This window comes from Sceloporus occidentalis, unplaced genomic scaffold (assembly GCF_023333645.1).
Source record: "Sceloporus occidentalis isolate IW3139 unplaced genomic scaffold, rSceOcc1.0.p SCAF_4, whole genome shotgun sequence".
Classification (NCBI taxonomy): domain Eukaryota; kingdom Metazoa; phylum Chordata; class Lepidosauria; order Squamata; family Phrynosomatidae; genus Sceloporus; species Sceloporus occidentalis.
In genome coordinates, this window is record NW_028316984.1 from 110,689,874 (window position 1) to 110,711,561 (window position 21,688).

Consider the following 21,688-nt stretch of genomic DNA (forward strand, 5'->3'; position numbering starts at 1 on the left):
GTTCGACATCTTTATCAATGACTTGGAGGAAAAAATTGGGGGAATACTTATCAAATTTGCAGATGACACCAAATTAGGAGGAATAGCTAATATTCCAGAGGACAGGATCAAAATTCAAAATGACCTGAATAGACTAGAAAGCTGGGCCACAGCTAACAAAATGAACTTCAACAGGGAGAAATGTAAGGTACTGCACTTAGGGCGAAAAAATGAAATGCACAGATATAGGATGGGGGACACCTGGCTTAAGGAGACTACATGTGAAAGGGATCTAGGAGTCCAAGTAGACCACAAGTTGAACATGAGTCAACAGTGCAATGCGGCAGCTAACAAGGCCAATGCAATTTTAGGATGCATCAATAGAAGTATAGTGTCTAGATCAAGGGAAGTAATAGTGCCACTATATTCTGCTCTGGTCAGGCCCCACCTGGAATATTGTGTCCAGTTCTGGGTGCCACAATTCAAAAAGGACATTGAGAAACTGGAGCGTGTCCAAAGGAGGGCGACTAAAATGGTGAAGGGTCTGGAAACCTTGCCCTATGAGGAACACCTTAGGGAGCTGGGGATGTTTAGCCTGGAGAAAAGAAGGATAAGAGGTGATATGATAGCTCTGTTTAAATGTTTGAAGGGATGTCATATTGAGGAGGGAGCAAGCTTGTTTTCTGCTGCTCCAGAGACTAGGACTTGGAGCAATGGATGCAAGCTGCAGGTAATAATAATAATAATAATAATAATAATAATAATAACAACTTTTAATGCTTTTGAATGGATTTTCCATGGGGCTTGAGCATCGTTCTTTTCCCATACACGGGAGGGTCCGGAACGGATCCCCCACGTATGGGGAGGGCGGACTCTATATTACACTGCATGCAGTCATTATAACATTTGTACACTCCATATAGCCTGTACATGCCTTTTTGAAATACAACTGCAGAAATTTTTGAGGTGAAACTCGCACACCATTTACTGGACAAAATGAAATATGCAACTGAAGCTGGTGGTGATAGATATAGATATATAATGAGAGTAGCAAGGATGAAAGAAAGGGTACTGTCAAAAATCTGGACTGAAATGTACAGGAATGGGAGATCAAAATCCTCAAATCCTCTAGGGACCAAAAATTTTAATTTGAAACTCTACCTCTTTTTAAACAGAATTCTCTTAGAAATAATAGGTCCAATACACACTGCAGAAATAATCTACTATGGGACTGCCTTAACTGCCCTGAGCTCAGTGTGATGGAATCCTGGGAATTGTAGATTATTGTGGCAGCAGATCTCTCTGACGGAGAAGGCTAAATGTCTCACAAAACTTACAGTTCCCAAGATTCCCTAGCATTGAGGCAGGGCAGTTAAAAGTGGTCTGAAACGGGATCATTTTGGCAGTGTCCACAGTCACCTTTTCTATAGACCAAAATCTAAGGTCTGTTACAATATTTTTCCAATAAATGACCCACTAAGGGAGAATCTGTTTATTGTTTTGTGCATGTTCCTTGAGAAGTCTGGTAGTTTTCCCCACATAATTCTGTATATACTTGCATTTGATGGCATATATAACAAAACCATACAAGTTCCACCCATCCACAGGAAATCTGGTTGGCTCCCTTTCTGCTCTCTTTTCACCAAGTGAAAATTTCTTTTTATTCAGGCAGGCTTTTTATGTTTTAAATTATACAGCAATGCTCCATTTGAAGTCGTATTTTACCTTTAAAAATATACATTAGTACTTAGATTTTAAATGTTTTTCACTGTCTTAACCATGGCTTTTAATAATATTGGGCAGAATTCTGTTGGCTAGTCTTAACTAGAGTAGACCTGTAGGCTGACAGGTAAACCAACACAAAGGTAAATCCCATTAACTCAAGTCTACTCTAGTTCTACTCTAGTCAGAGTTAACAGCAGAATTCAGGCCATTGTTATTTAACTGTTGTAAATTAAGATTTTAGTCTTGTTTTAAATTTCTGTAAATTGCCTTGAATCCCATCCCAGGGGAAAAGTGGGATATAGATTCAATAAATAAATAAAATTGTTACAACAAGTGGTGAAATGGTGTAAAGTGTACTTTCATTGGTTAATATCCTCTGTAAAGTAAATCATCTTGGAAATATGTCTGCAATAGACACAGGGATGGTGTCCTGTAGGTCGGGTTACATCAATCAGAGTGTTGTTTGAGGTTTCTGTTCCTTGAAATTTCTACTTACCAAAATATTCCTAATGTTTTAAAGTAAACCTGAACCAATTCCCATTCCATTTGGTGTTACAGCACTGCAAGCCACTCCATTAAATCAACATAAAGATGATGAGAGGTACTGGAAGTATGTCCGTTCCCACTGTTTAATTCTCCTGCCATCGTCAACTGTGTGCCGGCACTCCAGAGATTAGATCATAGCTCTCATCATTCCCAACCACTGGCCATGCTGGGAAAAGCTAATGGGAACTGTATTCTAGAACATGTAGAGCACACCTATTTGGGGAAGACAGACTTAACCCATCTTGCCAGCTGCTGACAAAAAGCAACAACAGTCATGGACCAACTCACAGGAGGATCCCTTTAGCAATATAGTAATAATCAGATGCTTCATTTCTTGAAAAATCAGACATTCTGGCACATCTTTGCTGGTCCTCCACAGTTAACTCTCTCCATATGGATTTGAGCCTGAAAGACTAAGAAAAACTTTGGCTGCATAGAAAGCTAACTGTAAATACGATTAGTTACCAATTTTTTTTGGAGACAATGTAAGATAGCACGAACTCTGACCTTACCCCTCAGTGTTTTGTTGTTGCTGTTGTCTGAATAATAGATTTACCATAATTATCCTATGTATATGAATTGCAAGAGTAGCTACTCTTGTACCAGAGTGCCAACATCTTAGATTTTCTGACTTTCTTGGATATATAGCTTTATGCTCTTTCTCCCTGAAAAAATTGGAACAATTAATCCTTAAATCAAGGGGTGTTCACATCACTTTGCAATTTCTTCAGTCATCACACAGTCAGAACTTATTGTGGTGCACAGAACACCCGGCTGACCAATCAGAAGGCAGCTGAAGATCAGCCAATAGGATGTGGACTGGGACTTTTGAACATTCCATGTGTCTGTTGTTTTTGACAGTTGGGATTTGACAGTTGAGGGAATAGTTAAGTCCAAGGGAGGACTGTGTTCCATGAGTTCCTGAGGGAAGAGACAGTTAGGGCTTGGAATCCTGAGAGTGAGGGTTCCAGGGATAGAGAAGGACGGTTAGGAGTAGAGTCTGAGTGGAAAAGGGCTCCCTACCGTTACACTTCCAGGACTCTAGGAAAGGGAGTGGCTGGAGTGTGATATCCTGTGGGAAAGCGGGATAATGTTAGCTTTGGTGACTGTCAGGTCTAATTTTAAAAGAGGAACTTAATAGAAGGATTGAGTGACTCTTAGTTATAAGAAACTGGTGATTTAGCTAGAGAGTTATAAAACCAATGGTAACTATAACAAAGTAAAGTGACAATTACATAAGATATCATATTAAAACCAACACTGTTAAATCTTCTTGTAAATAAAGTTTTATTTGTTTGATTCAAGAAGGACACGCCTGGACTTGAGTTAATACCACGCTACTCACATTACAAAACATGGGTGGCAGAGGTGGGATAAAAAGGCCCAGGGTGCTGTCATCAATGAAACTTAGTTGTGTGTGTCACACTTATCAGAATGGCTGCAATTTTCAATGAAATCCTTATGCCCAGAAGGTTACATTTCTATTGACTATATGAAGAATAGAGGCTCCAGAGCCTATGAAGCATTTCATTGCTATAAAAACACTACCACAAATTATGCAGTCAAGCTTCTCACATTTTCTATGTAATGAATAAGAAGGCTGGTGGACTGAATCCTCCTTACTAAACCCACTTGATTTATATAACCTCTAAATACAACACATACATGCAATTTTTTGATGTGTATTATTTTATTTTCCTATGTTATATCTTAAATTGATGCTGGTCTTTGACCATAATAAAGAATTTCAAAAACACATGTCAGAACTCAGTGAGAACACTGTCTAGATGTCTAATCTTCATCTATTTTAATAAAAATAAAAGTCAACAAATTCTATTTGCTGCAATATATATTTTAATTCAAAGTGAATTTTGACAGTAATACACCATAAATTCTTATTTTGACACTCACCAAAATAGTCACCTGGAAAACCCGCTTTTTGTGACAAAGTACAGAAGGCTTGGTCACATTTAAATCACTGAGAACTAGAGAGAAATACTATCGCAAACTGTAGGAAACATTACATCCATAAAAATTTTCCCAGTCCTCTTATTGTAATATTGCACAGTGCAATTGCTACATGGCAAACTAGTGTAGCACAGAAATCAAGAACAAAAAAGCCACAAGTCTACAAATAATTGTTAAATTGTAACAGTTCAAACTTAATAACCAAATCTCTATCATTAGTTCTAAACAAATCTTTCTATAGCTTGCAGTGTGATTTTCATTTTTACTTAACACAAACCAAGTTAAAATTAGCAGTAAATACATATATTTAAAAATTAAAAGCAAAATAATTAGTTAATACAGTAGTATATTTGATCAATAACACACCCTGAATTAAAGTTAAAAACTGAATACAAGAAATATAAAAATCAGTCTCCAAATTAAAAACAGTATGCAATTTTGTTATCGTGCAGTGTTTTATTTAAAAGGCATTAGAACAATGAGATATACAGATATATTTGTCTGGGATTATATTGAGTACAGGTTTACACCCGTGCCTGATCTTGCTCTCTGTAGACAGACCCTTGAGCTACAGCCAACAAGCCAAGGTATTTCACAGAGCAAACAGGTTCCGAAGTGAAATTGTGGACAACAGCCTGAGAGAGTGCAAAAGATCTGAACTTTTACTTCAAACCTCAGGCTCAGTTTTGGTTGTGGAAGATTTATGTATAGCTTCTGAAAAGTAAAAACTACTTTTTAACAATATGTTTAAGTGCCACAGGCATCATTTGGAGTATACAGATAGAAGAGGTTTCATGTTTATCCTGGCACAATGTGCCAAATACATTAGCTTTATATCCTAAACACAGTTTAAAAGCACAGTAAATCTTTTAGAGAAAGAAAGGTCCAAGTAAATAAAGAGATTTTTTTTTGTTATTCTTAGAAAAGTAATTAACCTCTGATGTTCATAGTTCCTGGTGAGTCCAATGCCAGCAATGGAAGCAGCACCAAGAAATTCCATTTTCAACACCAAAAAGGTCTCAGAAAACAGGGATTTGCTGAAATCACAAATGTCAAGGAGCATGACAAATCTACTTGATTAGTTCAATTTCCTCTGCCTAAGCTTCAGACTCCGCTGAAAAAAATTAACCAGGTTATCTAGTTTTTAAGAGATACATGCACACATTTGTACTTATACAAAATGCATAAAATAGTTTATGAAAAATGACTGAAGCTACAATCCAGAGCATTCCTGTGGGCCCAAAAGTGTTGTGTGCATCTTTCTACTTTCTACTCTTCTCATTTGAACAGCAGCTCTCCCACATCATAACAAGCTTTTAAGCTTTCCAAAATTAACTGATTTGCTATAAAAGATGGGGAGAGAATGCTCAAAAGAAAAGAGAGAGAGAATGAAAGACCCAAAAGTGTCCCACTTGCCATGCAGAGCTCTGGCTCTCTGACTGTGGCCCAAGAATTGTTGGAAAAGTTAGGGTTTATTTCCGTGTTCTGCCTTTAAAACATACTGCTGATTTTGGGTTTATGAACTAATACTGTTGTATTTAAGTCCTTATAAGTAAATCAAATGCAGGCACATTTATTTCACTCAGACATTCATTAAATAAAACACTGCTTGTGTTAATGGAACAAAGAAAAAAATCAATCAGCTACTAGCCTGATGAGGCTGCAATCCTTTGTACATTTTCCACAGAAGTAAGTCCCACTAAACTCAGTGGGATTTAATTGAGGGAAACATGTTTAGGATTGTGCGTGAAAGAAATCCTTTGATCTCCTATTCCAGTCTATGTTGCAAAAACTGTATTCCAGAAACATTTGTTTTTTTAAAAAAGAAGAAGTAGTTTTAAGTGTCTGCACAATGTCACTATGAACACATAAAAATTAAATTACATGGATACACCCACATTATATGCAATGATAGTTAATGGAAATAAAATACTGATGCAAATAACACACCACAAATTAACATATCCTCCATCATTTACAATATAGTAGTTACAACACTCCAAACATGAAAGCAAACAAAACAAAAATCAACCCCTCTACTTCCATTTCATGTAATTAGACTTGTACAGAAATTAGAAGGCTAAGAACTAGTTAAATCACTTAATTTCACAGCTATCTGAAGTGGCAATCATTATATAGCAGCTTATCTATTATACATTCAAGATAAATGATACAATTTATTATTTGCCTCATAAGCTAGATCACAGCCTCACTTTAATACCTTCCTTTAAATCCATCCCTAACACTACAATATATTTGAGGTCTATGAAAAAAGTAGCTACCTTTCATAGGAAATGGATGATTAAGTCTTTGGTGCTGCAAAAGCAATTTAATTTGAACAAGAACAAAAACACAGAAAAGATGCACTTCTACGTGAAAAAAAATCCATGTAATTTGTAGTCCCTGACGGAATGTATTAAATAAGAAAGAAAGAAAAATATCCAAAAGGCTAGAACAAATACTAAAATGTAAAAAGGCTAAATTCTCTCCCATGCATAAATGAAAAATTGCACACAAAGTACTCACATCTTTTCAAGCTTCAATAGTAAATATTTTGCTAATATGCATGGTTTGCTCAAGCTAAGATGAAACCACAGCATGAATCAATGAACATTTTGCTTTTTTTTCTTTCACAATCTAGCCAAGTCATGCCTACTGCACCTCTAAACAGGTTATTAAATCCAGTTGGACATAAACACTTTGAAAATAAACTACCTAGATTGTATTGCAGTTCCACTGAATAGTATAAAATATTGATTTTTATTCAACAGCTACTGAATCAACTTTATCTAAGTACTACAAAATGCTCTTCTCAAAGCTGATCATTCTGGGGGGAAATATCAGACAGCAGAATTCAGAAACAGCAAAACATGCTGCCCTCTAGATAAAGAAATCACACTCAATACTAAACTCATTCCACACAAAACTAAAAAAGAAAAAAGAAAAGTGAGCACTCTATCAAATAATCAGCAAATCTGAATGTTAAGTGCTGCAGTCCTCAACAGTTATAATATAGTAACATTAACAACTTCAAATATTTAAGGCACTATGTGTGGGAACTGTTTACAATGCAGCTGAGATTATTAGGACACCAACATTTAAGAGCAAATTTCTAGGCAAATTTATTTTTGCCCATGCAAAGGACACATGCAATGTGAAAAACAGCTTTTTAGATAAGTGATTCAACACTGAACATCAAGATACATAATACAAACAAGTTACTCATACATGATACTGATGAGACATGTGCATTGGTTGCTCTAAATCTGTATACTCAATGGCTTCCCAAATGTAGACGTGTCTCGCACTAGTTAGAAGGCAATTTTATAAAAAATAGTAGGAGCAAAATTGGATTTCTGCTCCCATAAGTCACCTGTCTGGAGTTACTCTATAAGAAGATAACATGACTAAAGACAAATTTATACCAAATGTGCAAAAACACATTAAAAGTGAGTTAAAGCTCAAGGTTGTTTAAATTGCACCCAAGTCTAACATGATTGTGAAAAAAAAATCTTGTGCCATGGCTAATATTTATTAAATACCATGTTCTCCTCTTGTATCAGATGTATGTATCACTGAATTTCATCAGCATACTGTTGAGTCTCACATAAATGGATACTGGCTGAGTTTTGTTGGACTCAGTGGAAATCCCGCGTAAGCAGGGGATGCAATGTAAGAATGTGATGGGAAAATTGGTTTGTACTGAGTCTGATGAATGGTGGGGGAAGGCAGCAGTCTGGGATTTATGCCCATTGGGACCTGGTGAACTATGCCACTGTGATGGGAGATACTGTATGTGGGATGCTGTAATATCGGTCTTGAGGTACATGATGAAGCCAGAATGTGGGCAACAGGAGCAGCAGTACTCAGGGGTGCAGATGATGGATAAGATAAAATAGCAGGCTGTCCTCCAAGATGGGTACTTCCAGCCAAATGTGCATGGACCGAGGTATGAGTGGGACTTCCATGTTGAAGAGAGAATGCATGACTGGCAACATTAGTTGGGATGTATGTCTGCTGTCTCCAATGACCACAGTTTCCATTCCACTCCTGAGTCCCAGCTCCAAAGTGCTGAACCTGTTCCAAGAGAAATTAAAATTTCACCTTTCTATATGCAAACAGACTTCCCCTCCAATGATGCTTGAAGTATATCTTGAGGAATGAGATTCTTCCTTCCACTTACAGATTCTCCCCTCAACATCAAAACTTAAAAACTACCTTAGCGGAACAAATCAAGGGGTCCTTTCTTCAAACATGATAAAATGAATGCTTCTGAGAAGATGGTAAACAAGGGATGTGGCAAATCATCCTGTTCTTTTGTTCCCCAGTGTCTGAGGCATATCATCTTCTTTTTAGCTACCATAGCCAATAGCCATTTGCAGACCTAAACACCTTGCCTTTACCTTGTTGTTGCTGTTGTTATACCTTCAAGTTGTTTCTCACTTATCGAGACCCTAGGGAGAACCTATCACAGGGTTTTCTTGGCAGGAATTGTTTACCTAACCCTGTTTAAAGCCACATAAGCAAGGATCAGCAGAGTGACTACCAACACCATGGATCTAACAGATCTTCAAGGTATTTATAGGAGCTTGATACACAACAACAGCAAATATACAAATGCAGTAAAGGAAATAGTTGTAACCAGCCAGGGAAGATCTTCACTAATAAATACAGTTTTAGCAGACATTTAGGAGGCAACATAGTGTGAGTATGTGGGAGAGTGTTCCCACAGGTGGATGTCACCATTGTAATGTTGTTTGATGACAGTATTCTGCTGGTAGCAGGACAAATGGCTCCCCTCACCAAAAGGGTCTAAGTTCCTCAAACAGAAGGAACTGTTCTAGTCATGGAAAAGAGAATTTGTGTTATAGCACTTTTCTGTCTACAAACAATCAGTTGGCTGACCCCCAACTTCTAATACTGTTAAAAGCAGTAAAATGTATCTTCTTCTAGTCTCTCCACACATCTCATTCATTCCTAACAAAATAAAAGGAAAAAGAGCAGGGAAATGAGTACCGGGAACTGTGAGCTGAGTGACTATATACTTTAAGACAAAATAAACATGTACATTTCTTTTTGATAAAATTCAGACTCTGCTCCTCACATGCAAACTGAATATGTAGAAGCCATTTTTCTTTGATAATCTTCCACACAAAACTGTGGTATATTTGTGAATACAACATGGAGATTACAAATCATGGAAGTACCACCCAACTGGCTCAGTTCATGCACATACAATATTCTTGCACACAGCTCCTACACCGTTCAGTGAACAAGATCTCAGATTTTAGCATAACAGATCCTGACTGTATATAAGGCATTTTTGTGTAAGGTTCATGGCTCTGCTTGCATATACTATTGTATATTCCCTTCATGTTGCTTTTTGACATCTATCCTTATACTGTGCTATTGTTTATATTTATAACAAGCTATAATGGCAGGGCATTAGACATACAGGTTGAAAACAATTTAGAGCTCTATATCAAAAGCATTGTTGGGAAGAAAAAGAAGAAACGATGCATATCCTGGACAATTTATATCACGCACTGTATATTTAATGGCTTACCTCACATGAGAATTTGTGTTTTCAAATTCTGTATGAACTTCAACCTGCAGATAATTTCCAAAGGAAATGCTGCCTTCTTTACTCTAATGGACTATCCCTCAACAAATCTGAAGGTTTCTCTTTGGATAATTTCATTATAATAATTGCTTGCAAGATAGCTCAGTAAGAGACAGGAAATGGAAAGCTGGGTTGTCTTGAATTCTGTGTGTACGGCAGGTTCAAAGTAAAACCCAAATCACATAGGAAATATTAAATATGTATTTAACAATACTTGAATACACATACCTGAGTGAGGTTTGAGTGATGCTGATGGAATGCTGATGTCAATTTTCGTTGACGGTTACCCAAACCAGGATGGTTCATTTTTACACGGGTAGATCGACGTTTTACTAGTGGTTGGCAGGTGGTAACTAAGCAAACAAACAGGTCAACATAGCATCACTTTCTAAAGCACTACATTTGCTGTTTTTGCTTTACTCAAAAGCTGCACTGCAGAATTCTGGGGGACTAGGGGAGGGCATGGAGAATGATACATCCTTATTTGGTTTGAAAAGACTGCACTACTCAAAGGTTGGCTGGCACAGATGGTACAGATACAGGATTCTAGATAAAGGGTGAATAGGCCATATACATAAAAGACTTCTTTTCGTCATACCCTCGCAAAGCATTACAAAGAGTTGAAGGCCCTTCCTTAACAGTATGATAGCTCATGTGTGTGTGTGTGTGGGGGGGGGGTCATAAGGAAATGGAGCACAGGATACTCACACAAATTGTTAAACAACTCATCTCCTCCAAATTACCTGTATTTGTTATTTGCTCATCTACGTTTAACCTATTCTGTATCCTCATTGGTGGCACAACTACAGTGCAGACTGCTGGTTTGGCTTCCGAGTTAGCTGAGGTTCTGGTTTCTGGATTTTCATTGGTGTCTTCTGCAAAACCATTTTCTAAGAATGGGCTGTCATGACCTGAAGAGTCTGAACTCGGAGAGCCACCCACAGTATCACAGCCACTTTCTTGTTCATCATCTGACATGCTATGGTAATAAAGGAAAGCACTGTTATGAATTCTATATTCTGTTAGTTATAGCACATCTAATTAATTTCATTTGAGAGGGGGTGAAGGAAATATTTACTAGCTCAAGAAATATTACTAATATTTCTTAAGCCAGATATCTGTGTTCTTAAGCTTACGAACACAGATATTTGCCTCAAAAACATGTTTATCACATTCTAGCCTCTTAAAATCAAGACAATGGTCACTGTATGAACAAATGGCTGAGCATACATATGAACATCTCCAAACTAAATTTAAATATTTTACATCAACGTACATTTCCCAAAGAGATTCTATTCTCTTGAGATTTTATTTTCTTCAAGACTATTTACAATGCTAAGCATGGGTTCCACTCTGCACAGGTTGAGTCTCCTTTATCCAGAATTCCAAAATTCAAAATATCCCAAAAACCAAAACCTTTTTCATGGGTGCCTGAGATAGTGACACCTTTATTTTCTGATGGTTCACATGCACACAAACTATGTTTCATGCACAAAATTATTTTAAAATAGTGTTAAAATCACCTTCAGGGTATATGTATAAGATATACAAAGCATAAATGAATGTTGTGTTTAGCCTTGTATCTGATCTAGAAGATATATTATGTACATATATGTAAATACGAGTATCCCAAAAATCCAAATAAATAAATAATAATAATCCAAAATCCAAAACATTTCTGGTCCCAAGCATTTTGGGTAAGGAAGACACAACCTGTATAACTTTATGCAGCTTCAGGTTTCTCTGACTGAGGTATGAGCAGAGTGTTCAATCTGCCTCACTATTAATTGCTGGCTAATTTCAGATGGACTGAAGAAAAGCCATTAATGCTTCCAATAGACTTCAAGCGGAAAAGGGAAACCTGTGGCTCTGACACACAGACACCTCCCCCCATGCAAGCTTCCTCTCCCCACTGACAGCTGGTAGCAGTCTCTTCAAAGGTTTGATCAGCTGCAGTTTCAGTGTCATTTAATGTTTAAAATAGCCCTTCTTCCTAGCAACTGTAATACTGCTCTCAACTAACTTAATCTATCCTACATGATGTCATCATGTAACCAAAGTTCATTGGTTGCCTGGCTACAGTACTGTTACTAGGAAATGGCAATTTTTCCGAACAAAAGTGACACCAACGTTGAAGTCAATCATGGCTGGTAGCTGGAGTAACACAAATTTAGGAAGATTTTTAATCCAACAAGTTGTGGTGGGCAAGACCTTATTCCTGTAAAAGAATGTTCACTGAAGAACATTTGGTTCAACCCCCATAATCTGTTTCATCTTTTAATCAGGATAGCTGAGTTGCCATGGCAATCATTGTCAGGGCATCAAGGTAATTCTACAGTGTTATCTTTAACTGATCACAAATACAAGATTCAGAACTGAAGAAAGCTGCTCATTTTAGTTGTCACTGACAGACCACTGAATACTTAATGATGGAAGTGATTCCAAGGGTCACCTATCCCAAACTCCAGGGCCAATGGAGAAATCCACAACCAAACAATCCCTAAAAGGCAGCCACCCAATCTCTGTTTTAAAATTCCCAACAAAGAAAATTCCACCACCTTCAGATTCTGTTTATTTTACTTGCACATAGCACTTACCACCAAAAAGTTCTTCCTAATATTTAGTAAGTAAATTATTAAATTATTTCTTATAATTTAAATCCATAGTCCTATCCCAGAAGAAAATAAGCTCATTCCATTTTCCACATAACAGCTCTTCAGATATTTAATGATGGCTATCATAACCCCTCTGAGAGGGAATATTAATCTAGCCATTCCTCAAACCGTTTGGTTGCCAGACATTCTACCATCTTGGTCAACTTCCTCAGGAGAGGTTCCAGTTTAGTGATATTTTTTGTAAGCAGTAGCAGCCAAAACTGGACAAAGTACTTGAATACAAATGTAAACAAGCATTGGAGGAACTAGTGACATGACTACCTGCAGCTCTAAAAAGGTTGGTTTTGACAACATACTTTAATTCCACCTATATTTATCATAATAGATTATGTATGCATGTATAAATAAAATAAAGGGAGAAAAAAAGATTATGTATGACTGGCATATCGAAACAGTGGTGCCAAGAAGCTACCGTTAAAGTGTTAAATCCTGGCTAGTTTTCCTCCCTGTAGGAGTGAAGTTGCCACAAAGGAGCATATCACTCATGTATATTCTGGCATATTAAGCTAGGACTGCAAGCTTAGTGTGATTTTAAAAATCTAAATGCTTAATGTTTATTACCTGTTAGGTCTTTTACAAGGAGATGGACTGGACTGTCCAGATGAGCTAGTGCTCAAAGTGCTATCAGGACTGCTTAATGAACACACACGGTCAATATGTAGTGTACTCTGACAAGCTTCACAATCTATACTACCTTTACATCTGAAAGAGAAAATCAGAGATACATTTCAGGCTGTGTCCACCATATTCATTCAACAGACTTCTGACTAAATATAAATTCTAACTATTAGCTATTGCATTAACACCGAGTACATTAGATTGTAACACAAAGGTGTTCATATACCATAATAACTGATTATGCAATGAAAAGACTGTGTTGGATTTCTTCTGTGTTCAACTGTAGATACACATTTCTATTAGTGCCCCATCACAAAGGCACCACAGGATCCAAGCCTGTAACATTATTTTCAGTGATTTGGACCAAAAGAGCCCCTTGTGTGTGCAGAAAGTCTCTTTAGGGCATGCAAAGGAGAATCCCAAATTTTTGTGACCTTCCCATTCTGATCTCAAATCCCAAGCAGTAAAGACGCCAACCCTCATAAACAGATCTTTGGGAAGCACAGGGGACTGCATGAGGTGTAAAAGTCCAATTGTGTAAGTGGTATTTCTCTTATAAAAACCAGGCTCAATACATACTGTATTTGGACACAGTTTTTCAGTTTGTACTTGGTTAAAGTACAGCAAATATGCACATATTTTTTCTGCTTATTCTACATTTCCTTCAATTATACACCAAGCCCTATTGCTTACGCACACAACTGCTATAGATAATGTTCATACAAGCTGAGTAACTCGCCAGTACAATGAAAAACAGAATAAAAACATTCAACTGATAACTGAGGGGGGTTGTTTTATTTTAAAGGCATTTTATTAATGCTGCATCGCTTAGGAAGTTACGTTATTGGCACCAAAGGACACACTTTGCAATTCCAGCCTATCCCTTAGTAAAACAGACAAGAGGAAGTACTTACTCTGCAGCTGAATGCTTTTGTGCCACATCATCGTCATCTGTGTCACTGCTAATAGTGATCACACTGACTGCTGGACTTGGGGAATCTGCAATAATGATAGCCTGCCGTTGTTTGTTTGAAACAGATGAATCAGGGTTCTGCCTGACAGATGGTTTGCAACAGATGCTTTTTTGCCTCTCTGAGTTATGATTGTCCTGTGTTTCCACACAACTTACTTTCTCACCAGCTTTCACATTAAATATCTTTGGAGACACAAATGCTGAATTTTGGATATTGGTATTTTGTAACACATTACTCCTGTGAAGAAGAGATCTATTTAGATATGTCATAAAGATGTTTGTTATGAAGCAAAGCTCATAACTTTATTCTGTTCTCCCTCCCCAAATTAAAGTAGAACATAAACTTGGAAACATCAATGAATATAAAGCAACACATGAAACATAAAACAATGAACATACAGGTAACACTGATAATGTTGTTTTCCAGAGCAATCGTGGAAAACTTTCCCGGTAGATATTGCATATCACAAGCAAGGTTCAGATGCTGCAATGCAAGGTTCAACGTTGGATTTACCAATGAAATGTAATACAATACACTGAAGGTACCATTCTCTTATAAAAAGGAAAGAAGAAATGAAGAAATGCTGGCTTGGACACCATAGACATTTTTAATGAGATTCAAAATCCACTGAAAAGGTATCAGGAACTGTGTTCACTGAATTCAGTGGACATGAATCAGGGGATTACTTAACGCAATTCATCACTGTAACTGTCCTTCCTGGTCTTTCTCCGTTACTGAAATGTCCCGTACCTTTGTAAATAACTTCTGTAGTGATGGGGCACATTTTCTCCACAGAGCACTTAAAGTGTTTCTTGCTGCCAGCAAAAGAAAGACTATTCTTAATACTATTCTAGGTCATATCATTACTACTGTTATACAAAGCCTCTATTTTCAATATTTCAAATCTGACAAGTCCTCATGCACATAAATTTAGGAACAGCTAACTAGGACTACCTAATTTAACATAACCAAAGTAAGGTCTATTTCTGCAGATACATAGACAAGCCACTATAACAAAGTGGACCAGATTATAGGGCAGCAAATGCTAATTTGCATCATTATCATTATCATTCTGTTGTTATTCCCATCCCTTGCCTTTAATTAACAGATTTATGATAAATTTGTACTGTAACACAATATTTAATGTTTAAAGAAATAAATGTTCTATAAACACTTGGATGTTTCAACAGTTTGGTGAGCATGCATGTTTATAATACACTGTCCCTTCAAAAAAGGGATTCTTACACTAAGAATTTGTATCTAAATCTATCACATAAACTACACAATACTAACCTGTTCTGGCACACTTTATTTCTCTTGGTTGGTGTGGGCTGAGGCCAGACCACATGTGCAATGCCCACACTGATTGGCTGAGGAGCAGATAAAGTAATTTGATTGGTTAAGAGAGACTGTGTCATCACTGAGTTGTAATGGTTGCAACGAGGAAGCATCTTCCTGGGAGGGCAGAAAATTGTCAGTCAAAAATGTTAAGCTGCGTGTTTTGTTTTTAAAATGACAAATGTGCTGCATGAAAATTTAAACAACCATTTCAACATACCCCCAGTCTCCAAGTCCCTGTGGGCCAGCCACAGAATCAGAAGCCAGTGTTGCTGCAGGAGCCATGGGGGTTATTTGTTGCCATGTAGGAAGCAATAGTTGCTGAGCTCTGTTAGACCAGGTCTGTTGTAAACACAAAAAGTATTATGAAGAACTACACCCAACACTCTCTCATATTGAATCAGATCATTGGTCAATCCAGTCTAGCATTGCAGATGCCAAGGTGAGTGTGAGGCTTCCTGTTTAGAAAGAAGAAGCCAGGCTACATTTTGATGGAATGGAAAAAGTCACAGTTTTATTGGTTACAACTGAAATAGCTGGATCCATATAATGAATCCAGATCCAGGACTGATCAATCTATCTGTTGGCAATGGCAAACCATCCATCAGTCAACCAATGGCAACCCAATGTCCCAGCACAGCTGCTGGGTTGTACTGGAATGATAGATGTAGGAATCCACTTGGACAGAAGCCACTATTGTTTTCCTGCCACCTGGGAGTGAGACATATCTCTCCACAAGCTGCACATGACCAGGTGGACAACATTACAAAGGCTCCTTAAGGGGACCCCTCATACTGGGAGTGGTGGGCACACATATCGATCTATTCCCAAGCTTGATCCAGACACTGTATCAAAACTGCCCAGAGTTATGACAATCACTATTAGCAATGTAACAAAACAATCATCTATACAAAACCCAAATACTGAGGAAGGGTGGATAAGAATGATGATAAAAGTGATATGATGATGAAAGCAGTTTATTTGGGGCAGGAATGGATCTGAGTGAAGCCTCCATTTATCCCAAACTTCATGCCCTGCCAATCAACAAGACTCCTTCTGACTGGCTGCCCTTCCCACTCCATAAAGAGCTCGGGATGTATGAACATCTGGGAAAGAAAAACAGCCCTGGCACCTGGAATATGGCATCCATCCTTGCTTTGCCCACATCTGGGGACAGAAAATTGGTGCTCCCAGTAGGTCAGGAACCACACTTGTCAGAGTAAACTGGCAACAACTCTCTAAGGTTTTATGTAAGAGGTCACTCCAGTTTTGTTACCCGAGATTCTTTTAAGGTGGAGAATGGAAAGGAAACCATGTGTTCTTTTAGTTAAGTGTAGCCCTCCAAATTGATACATTTTTTAAAAAAAAAATTAAATTAATCAGAATAGCATTTACAGCTCTGAATGTATGAGAGCTACAGCAGCAAACAAGTGGGCATACCTGAGACAGAACTCCTCTTATCTGGAGTGGCTGTAGGGTTGGGGCCTGTGTTACCAATGGCACTGCATTATCTACTCTTAGAGAATATCCATTGGCCTTCCCATGATTAGCAGGAATTCCTAATTCAGAAACAGAAATAAAGAGTAAGCCTAAATTCAAATTAGTAAATGTAAGCTGATACAATTCATTTTGTATATGTTGAAGGACTTAAAATTTTAATCACATGGATTACACTACTTTCTACTTTAGTTTTTGCAGTCTGGTGCCAACTCTATACATGGAAATGTTGCTTCACAGTAACTCAGTTCAAAAACCACATAAAGCCAAAGTAGACCTAATATAAGATATCCATACTTAGGCTTTTAAATTTTACTAATCAGCAACCCTATGCAGTTGCTTTCAAGAATGGAGACATGGTGCTTGTTACGTTTAACCTTTTTCCAATGAGAACCATTTCCCCCTACAAGCTACTATTGGCACAAAAAGATGAGGGAGGGAAGAGGTTCAGACTTAATTTAGTGATTTCTTTTTTGTCTCCACAGCTAAACAGCTATTTCAGGAAGCAATTTACATTGGAGAGAGGACAAGTGAGGAAAGCACCTTCACAAGAATACCACCAATTCTGTATTTATTTTTTAAAAACTTATGTTTTAAAAATGCTCAAAATCCTTGTTACTTATCTCCCACAATACATCTAGCTTGGTCCTGCACTGATCACTAATCCATGCAATCAGGAGTATATCTATACATTCATCCTACTCCTTTCATTATTCAAGAACCTTTGCTTTCATAACTTGAGATGATACTTGGCTGTGACAAAATAATGAGATAAACCATGGTTACTTCTAGCCACAGTTTTCTTTGAAATAAACCCACTGAAGGGCAAAGAAGAGTATATGAAAATGTTGTAGCAGCAGCCTTGAGGATACCTGCTTCCATGTTGTTTCTCACAGAGGAAGGTGACAGTAGAACGAGTATATCCCCAATGCAAGTTAACCAGCGCTTAAACAATGAACTGAAATACAGTATAACACACAACACTAAAAAGAGATGATTGCTAGAAAATTTTAGAACAGACTGTATCAAGTGTATCAACAAGTAAGTCCTTCACTCATCAACTAGATCCTCTTGAGTTCTGAGATTAAGCAACCAGCACATGTCACAACCCTTTTGAAGCAAGATGTACCAGACAGAGGCGACACTGCTTAAACTTGACATTAATAGAAATTCCACAAAGTCTGCACCATTTTAGCCCCACAGCCCTCAGTGTGACTGATAAAAATAAAGATGCATGACAGAAATTTTGCCAGAAGTAAAAGTAAACCTTAGCAAAAAGGAAGACTTGGGAAAGATTTCTATTAGGGAATATGACCCAGACAACATGTGTCAATGGCTGAGAGACTAAATAAATGATAGACAATGACAACCCCACAGTGCTTTGGGAATTTCTCCACGTGGTGAGCATTGCAGTAAGTGCAGGCTCAAGACTCTAGTAGATATTCTTTAAAAAGGTATAAATGCCTAAACAAGTAGGTTAGTGTGTCAAAAAACACATTTTTAAACATTTTAAATGGCATCCTTACACATTAACCTCCTTCCTCATTGTAATACAAGGGTGATGGTGATTTTTTTTTTTTTAATTAATGTATGCATGCATGAATTGGGCTCAAATAAAAGTTTAAATGAAATGACCAGTTGCATTGAAGTACTAGTTAGTTTAGGAACTGATTCTATACATATCTACTTAATTCACACATTGTAATAATTAGTAGAGAGCCAATGTGGTGTAGTGGTTTGGGTGTTGGAATAGGACTCTGGGGAAGTAGGATTCAAATCCCCACTAAGAGATGGAAACCCACTGGGGGACCTTTGGCAACCCCAGACAGAGGCAAAGACAAACTCCACTCTGAACAAATTCTGCCAAGAAAACCCTACAATAGGTTTGTCTTAGGGCTGCTATAAGTTGAAAATGACTTGAAGGCACAATCACAACAATGAGTTAACGTCAATGTCACTGAATATGGAAGGGATACACACGCAGGTGAGGAAACAAAACTCAAAATGTAGTATGATTACATTCTCACATTTTTAAAAATTCTCTTAAAAATACTTTGTCCATCACCAAATAAAACAGAAAGTATTTAGCAAAATACTTGGTTCTTATTCCCTTGTTTTATAAAAAAGAATACCATTCAAGCACCTATCCAGTATACAAGCTATATAGTCTCTTTCCATTATATAACAGTTTCTTGGAAAACTCTGAAGATTTCACTTTTACTGCTGAAAAAGTTTGTGTTGTTTTCCATCCAGCCAGTTTGATCATGTGGTATGAGTCCCACAGATCAAAAGACACACAAAAATATCTGTGTGTGTATTTTAGGTATGATTTTAGCAAAGAAGACTCCCTGCATTCATGGAAAAGTTTTAGATTCTGTGGATAATCCCACTGGCAGAAGGGCAACTTTTGTGAGCTCTCCCTTCTCCTGCAAACCCCTCACCACAACCATTCCAGAGCACTACCCAACTCCAGAACAGATTTTCAGAGGGCACAAGGATCTTACAGGAATCTACAGGAAGCAGGCAAACATTACTTCATCCCCTTTATCAGGAAAGCACAATTTCATTAATGGGATATTGCTGCAGGCTATCATAAACTCAAGATCCAAGCCAATGTACTTTAATAAATGAAAAGTCCCTCCCCTCTCTTTTTTAATAAAAAATACTAAAATTATAAAATAAGCTCAAACCTTGTATAGCAGGAGGGCATATAATCAGTGTTTGATGAAAAGCATCACTGCAACCAAACTGTGCAGTTCCTGCCTGTAATGGTATTCCATGGGGCAAAACCGAATGGGCAGATGCAGCTAATGTCTGAAATGATAAGTATGTCATAAATCAACAAAAAGATTCTTGTGCTTGTCAGATTAATATTTAAAATACATGCTAAGTTGTATTAAACTGTGAATGTTTCATCTGCTGTGATAATGTGAAACCATGAACATTTGAAAAGTTCATAAGCCATAACATTACACAAACGTTTTATGTTCTTACTGTACACCAGCAAGCTCACCCTGGCACATGAAGCTCAATTTATCGTGCACATGTCAGCAAATGTAATATTTGACCACATGGGGGCACTATAATAAAATACTTTTGAAATATAAAACATGGTTAGCTTTACTTTTGTGAAATATTTTCATAAGAAATACTACAAAATGATCAACAAGGATCAACAGGAAGAGAGAAAATGAAGGATCACAACTGAAGCCTCCTTTGCAGCCCTCTCTACCCTGGTTGGCTTGCGCTGAAGCGACAACAAAAGTGCAGAGGTTAGAGGGAAAGTATGATAAATAAGAATGCCACAATACAATCCCAAGCCACTTATGGATTTGCTCCACATAGAAGTTAAAACTATGACTAATCGTGATGAAAATGTCCACAGGTGCCTACTTCTTTGATATGTTCCAGATAGAACTTTTACACCTTCATCCATGGAAAGATCTGTATGGTCCTGATGCACATCTCATTTAGGACAACACAGGTGATCATGGCAGTGATGAAATGTTCACCATTGCTCTTCCCTCAGCATTTTCACCACATCCATAGTCACTCTGTATGCTAAACCAACTAAGAATCTAGTGGTGCTTCAAAAACTAATCTATTATGGCATGAGATTCTGAGAGCTGGAAACAACTTCATCTGATGTATAAAATGGATTTTGATCTTGTTTACTTTTCAACATGGTTCATTTCTACCTTACCTTTTTATTCAGAAGGATCTCCAAGACGATGAAGACTTACACAGAATAACACTCAAGTAGGATTATACTGACAAACATGCAGTTAAAATTAGGTATGCAATTTGCTAATACAGCTGCTGCAGTGACCCTGCACTGATCTAAATTTTGGGATGGAAAGGGAAGTAGAAGACCTTAATTTTTAAGCACTCACCTGACTTCGAACTGCTCCCATCTTGGCAAAGCTAGCTGTCAGACCCGGTGCATTGCTTGAAGCAACTGGTCGCATATGTGTTGTTTTATTGCGGTTATTCATATCATATGAATTGGATTGGTACTTGCAAATGTCCATGATATGAAAACAGGATTTCACTCTTATGACAAAATGGAGGAGAAAAAAAGAGTTGTAATAAGTGGGTAAATGCAAAAGGTGATGTATACTGTATTCGCATAATGAAAGTATGTACAGAATGGCCATGTGAAGCACAGAATGGCCATGTGAGGAGGCTTCAGGGGCTTTACAGTAAGTTGGGGGAAGAAGGGATATGACTCAGTGTAAGCTAAGTCTTCAGGCAGATTTTTATACTATACTGAGGGTTTGCTGGATTGAGATCTTCATGTCTTAATGTCTTCCAGAAGGCTTTCCCTACTGATCCATTTTATTTATACTTATTTATATGTTATTAAGACATCTGCATTGTTCCCTGCCCACAGATAAGAAGGGAAAAGAAAGCAGATAGTGAGTCTTGAGCCTACCATGCTCTAAGGAGGAGGTGCCATGCTTCAGCCCCTAACTCATGGAGACTGAGCAACAGCAACAGAGCAGGCAAGGTAAGGAGGTGGCAACAAGGGAGAGGAGCAGCCACAGTTGATGCCACTCACTTGCAAATGCCAAAACTACATCTGTTCCACATGCACAGAAAAAGAACTGATGTGTTTACTGGTCTTCTCAACAAATTAGCTAGAATACGGAAGCTGCTACTACTACTACTACTACTACTACTATCAGGGCTGTGAAGTCAGAATTGTGGAATCAGAAGCAACTTTGGGTAGAGTCAGAATATGT

The 21,688-nt window shown here is 37.6% G+C and overlaps 1 protein-coding gene across 3 annotated transcripts in view; it reads right to left on the reverse strand.

Annotated features, from left to right (window-relative positions):
- Positions 1 to 4,034: 4,034 nt before the first annotated feature.
- Positions 4,035 to 21,688, reverse strand: part of HIPK3 (homeodomain interacting protein kinase 3) — an 87,872-nt gene continuing 70,218 nt past the window's right edge. For 2 of the 3 annotated variants that reach the window (XM_089521251.1, XM_089521252.1), the window contains exons 7-16: positions 20,837 to 20,996; positions 19,634 to 19,757; positions 16,887 to 17,005; positions 15,667 to 15,788; positions 15,402 to 15,563; positions 14,049 to 14,345; positions 13,078 to 13,218; positions 10,585 to 10,820; positions 10,070 to 10,194; positions 4,036 to 8,295 (exon numbers count right to left, since the gene is read on the reverse strand). In XM_089521251.1, the coding sequence (XP_089377377.1) occupies positions 7,822 to 8,295; positions 10,070 to 10,194; positions 10,585 to 10,820; positions 13,078 to 13,218; positions 14,049 to 14,345; positions 15,402 to 15,563; positions 15,667 to 15,788; positions 16,887 to 17,005; positions 19,634 to 19,757; positions 20,837 to 20,996 (1,960 nt within the window). In that variant the 3' untranslated portion in view covers positions 4,036 to 7,821. Of the gene's footprint in view, positions 8,296 to 10,069; positions 10,195 to 10,584; positions 10,821 to 13,077; positions 13,219 to 14,048; positions 14,346 to 15,401; positions 15,564 to 15,666; positions 15,789 to 16,886; positions 17,006 to 19,633; positions 19,758 to 20,836; positions 20,997 to 21,688 lie in introns of all 3 variants that reach the window. The other variant, XM_089521253.1, reaches the window with a different exon arrangement.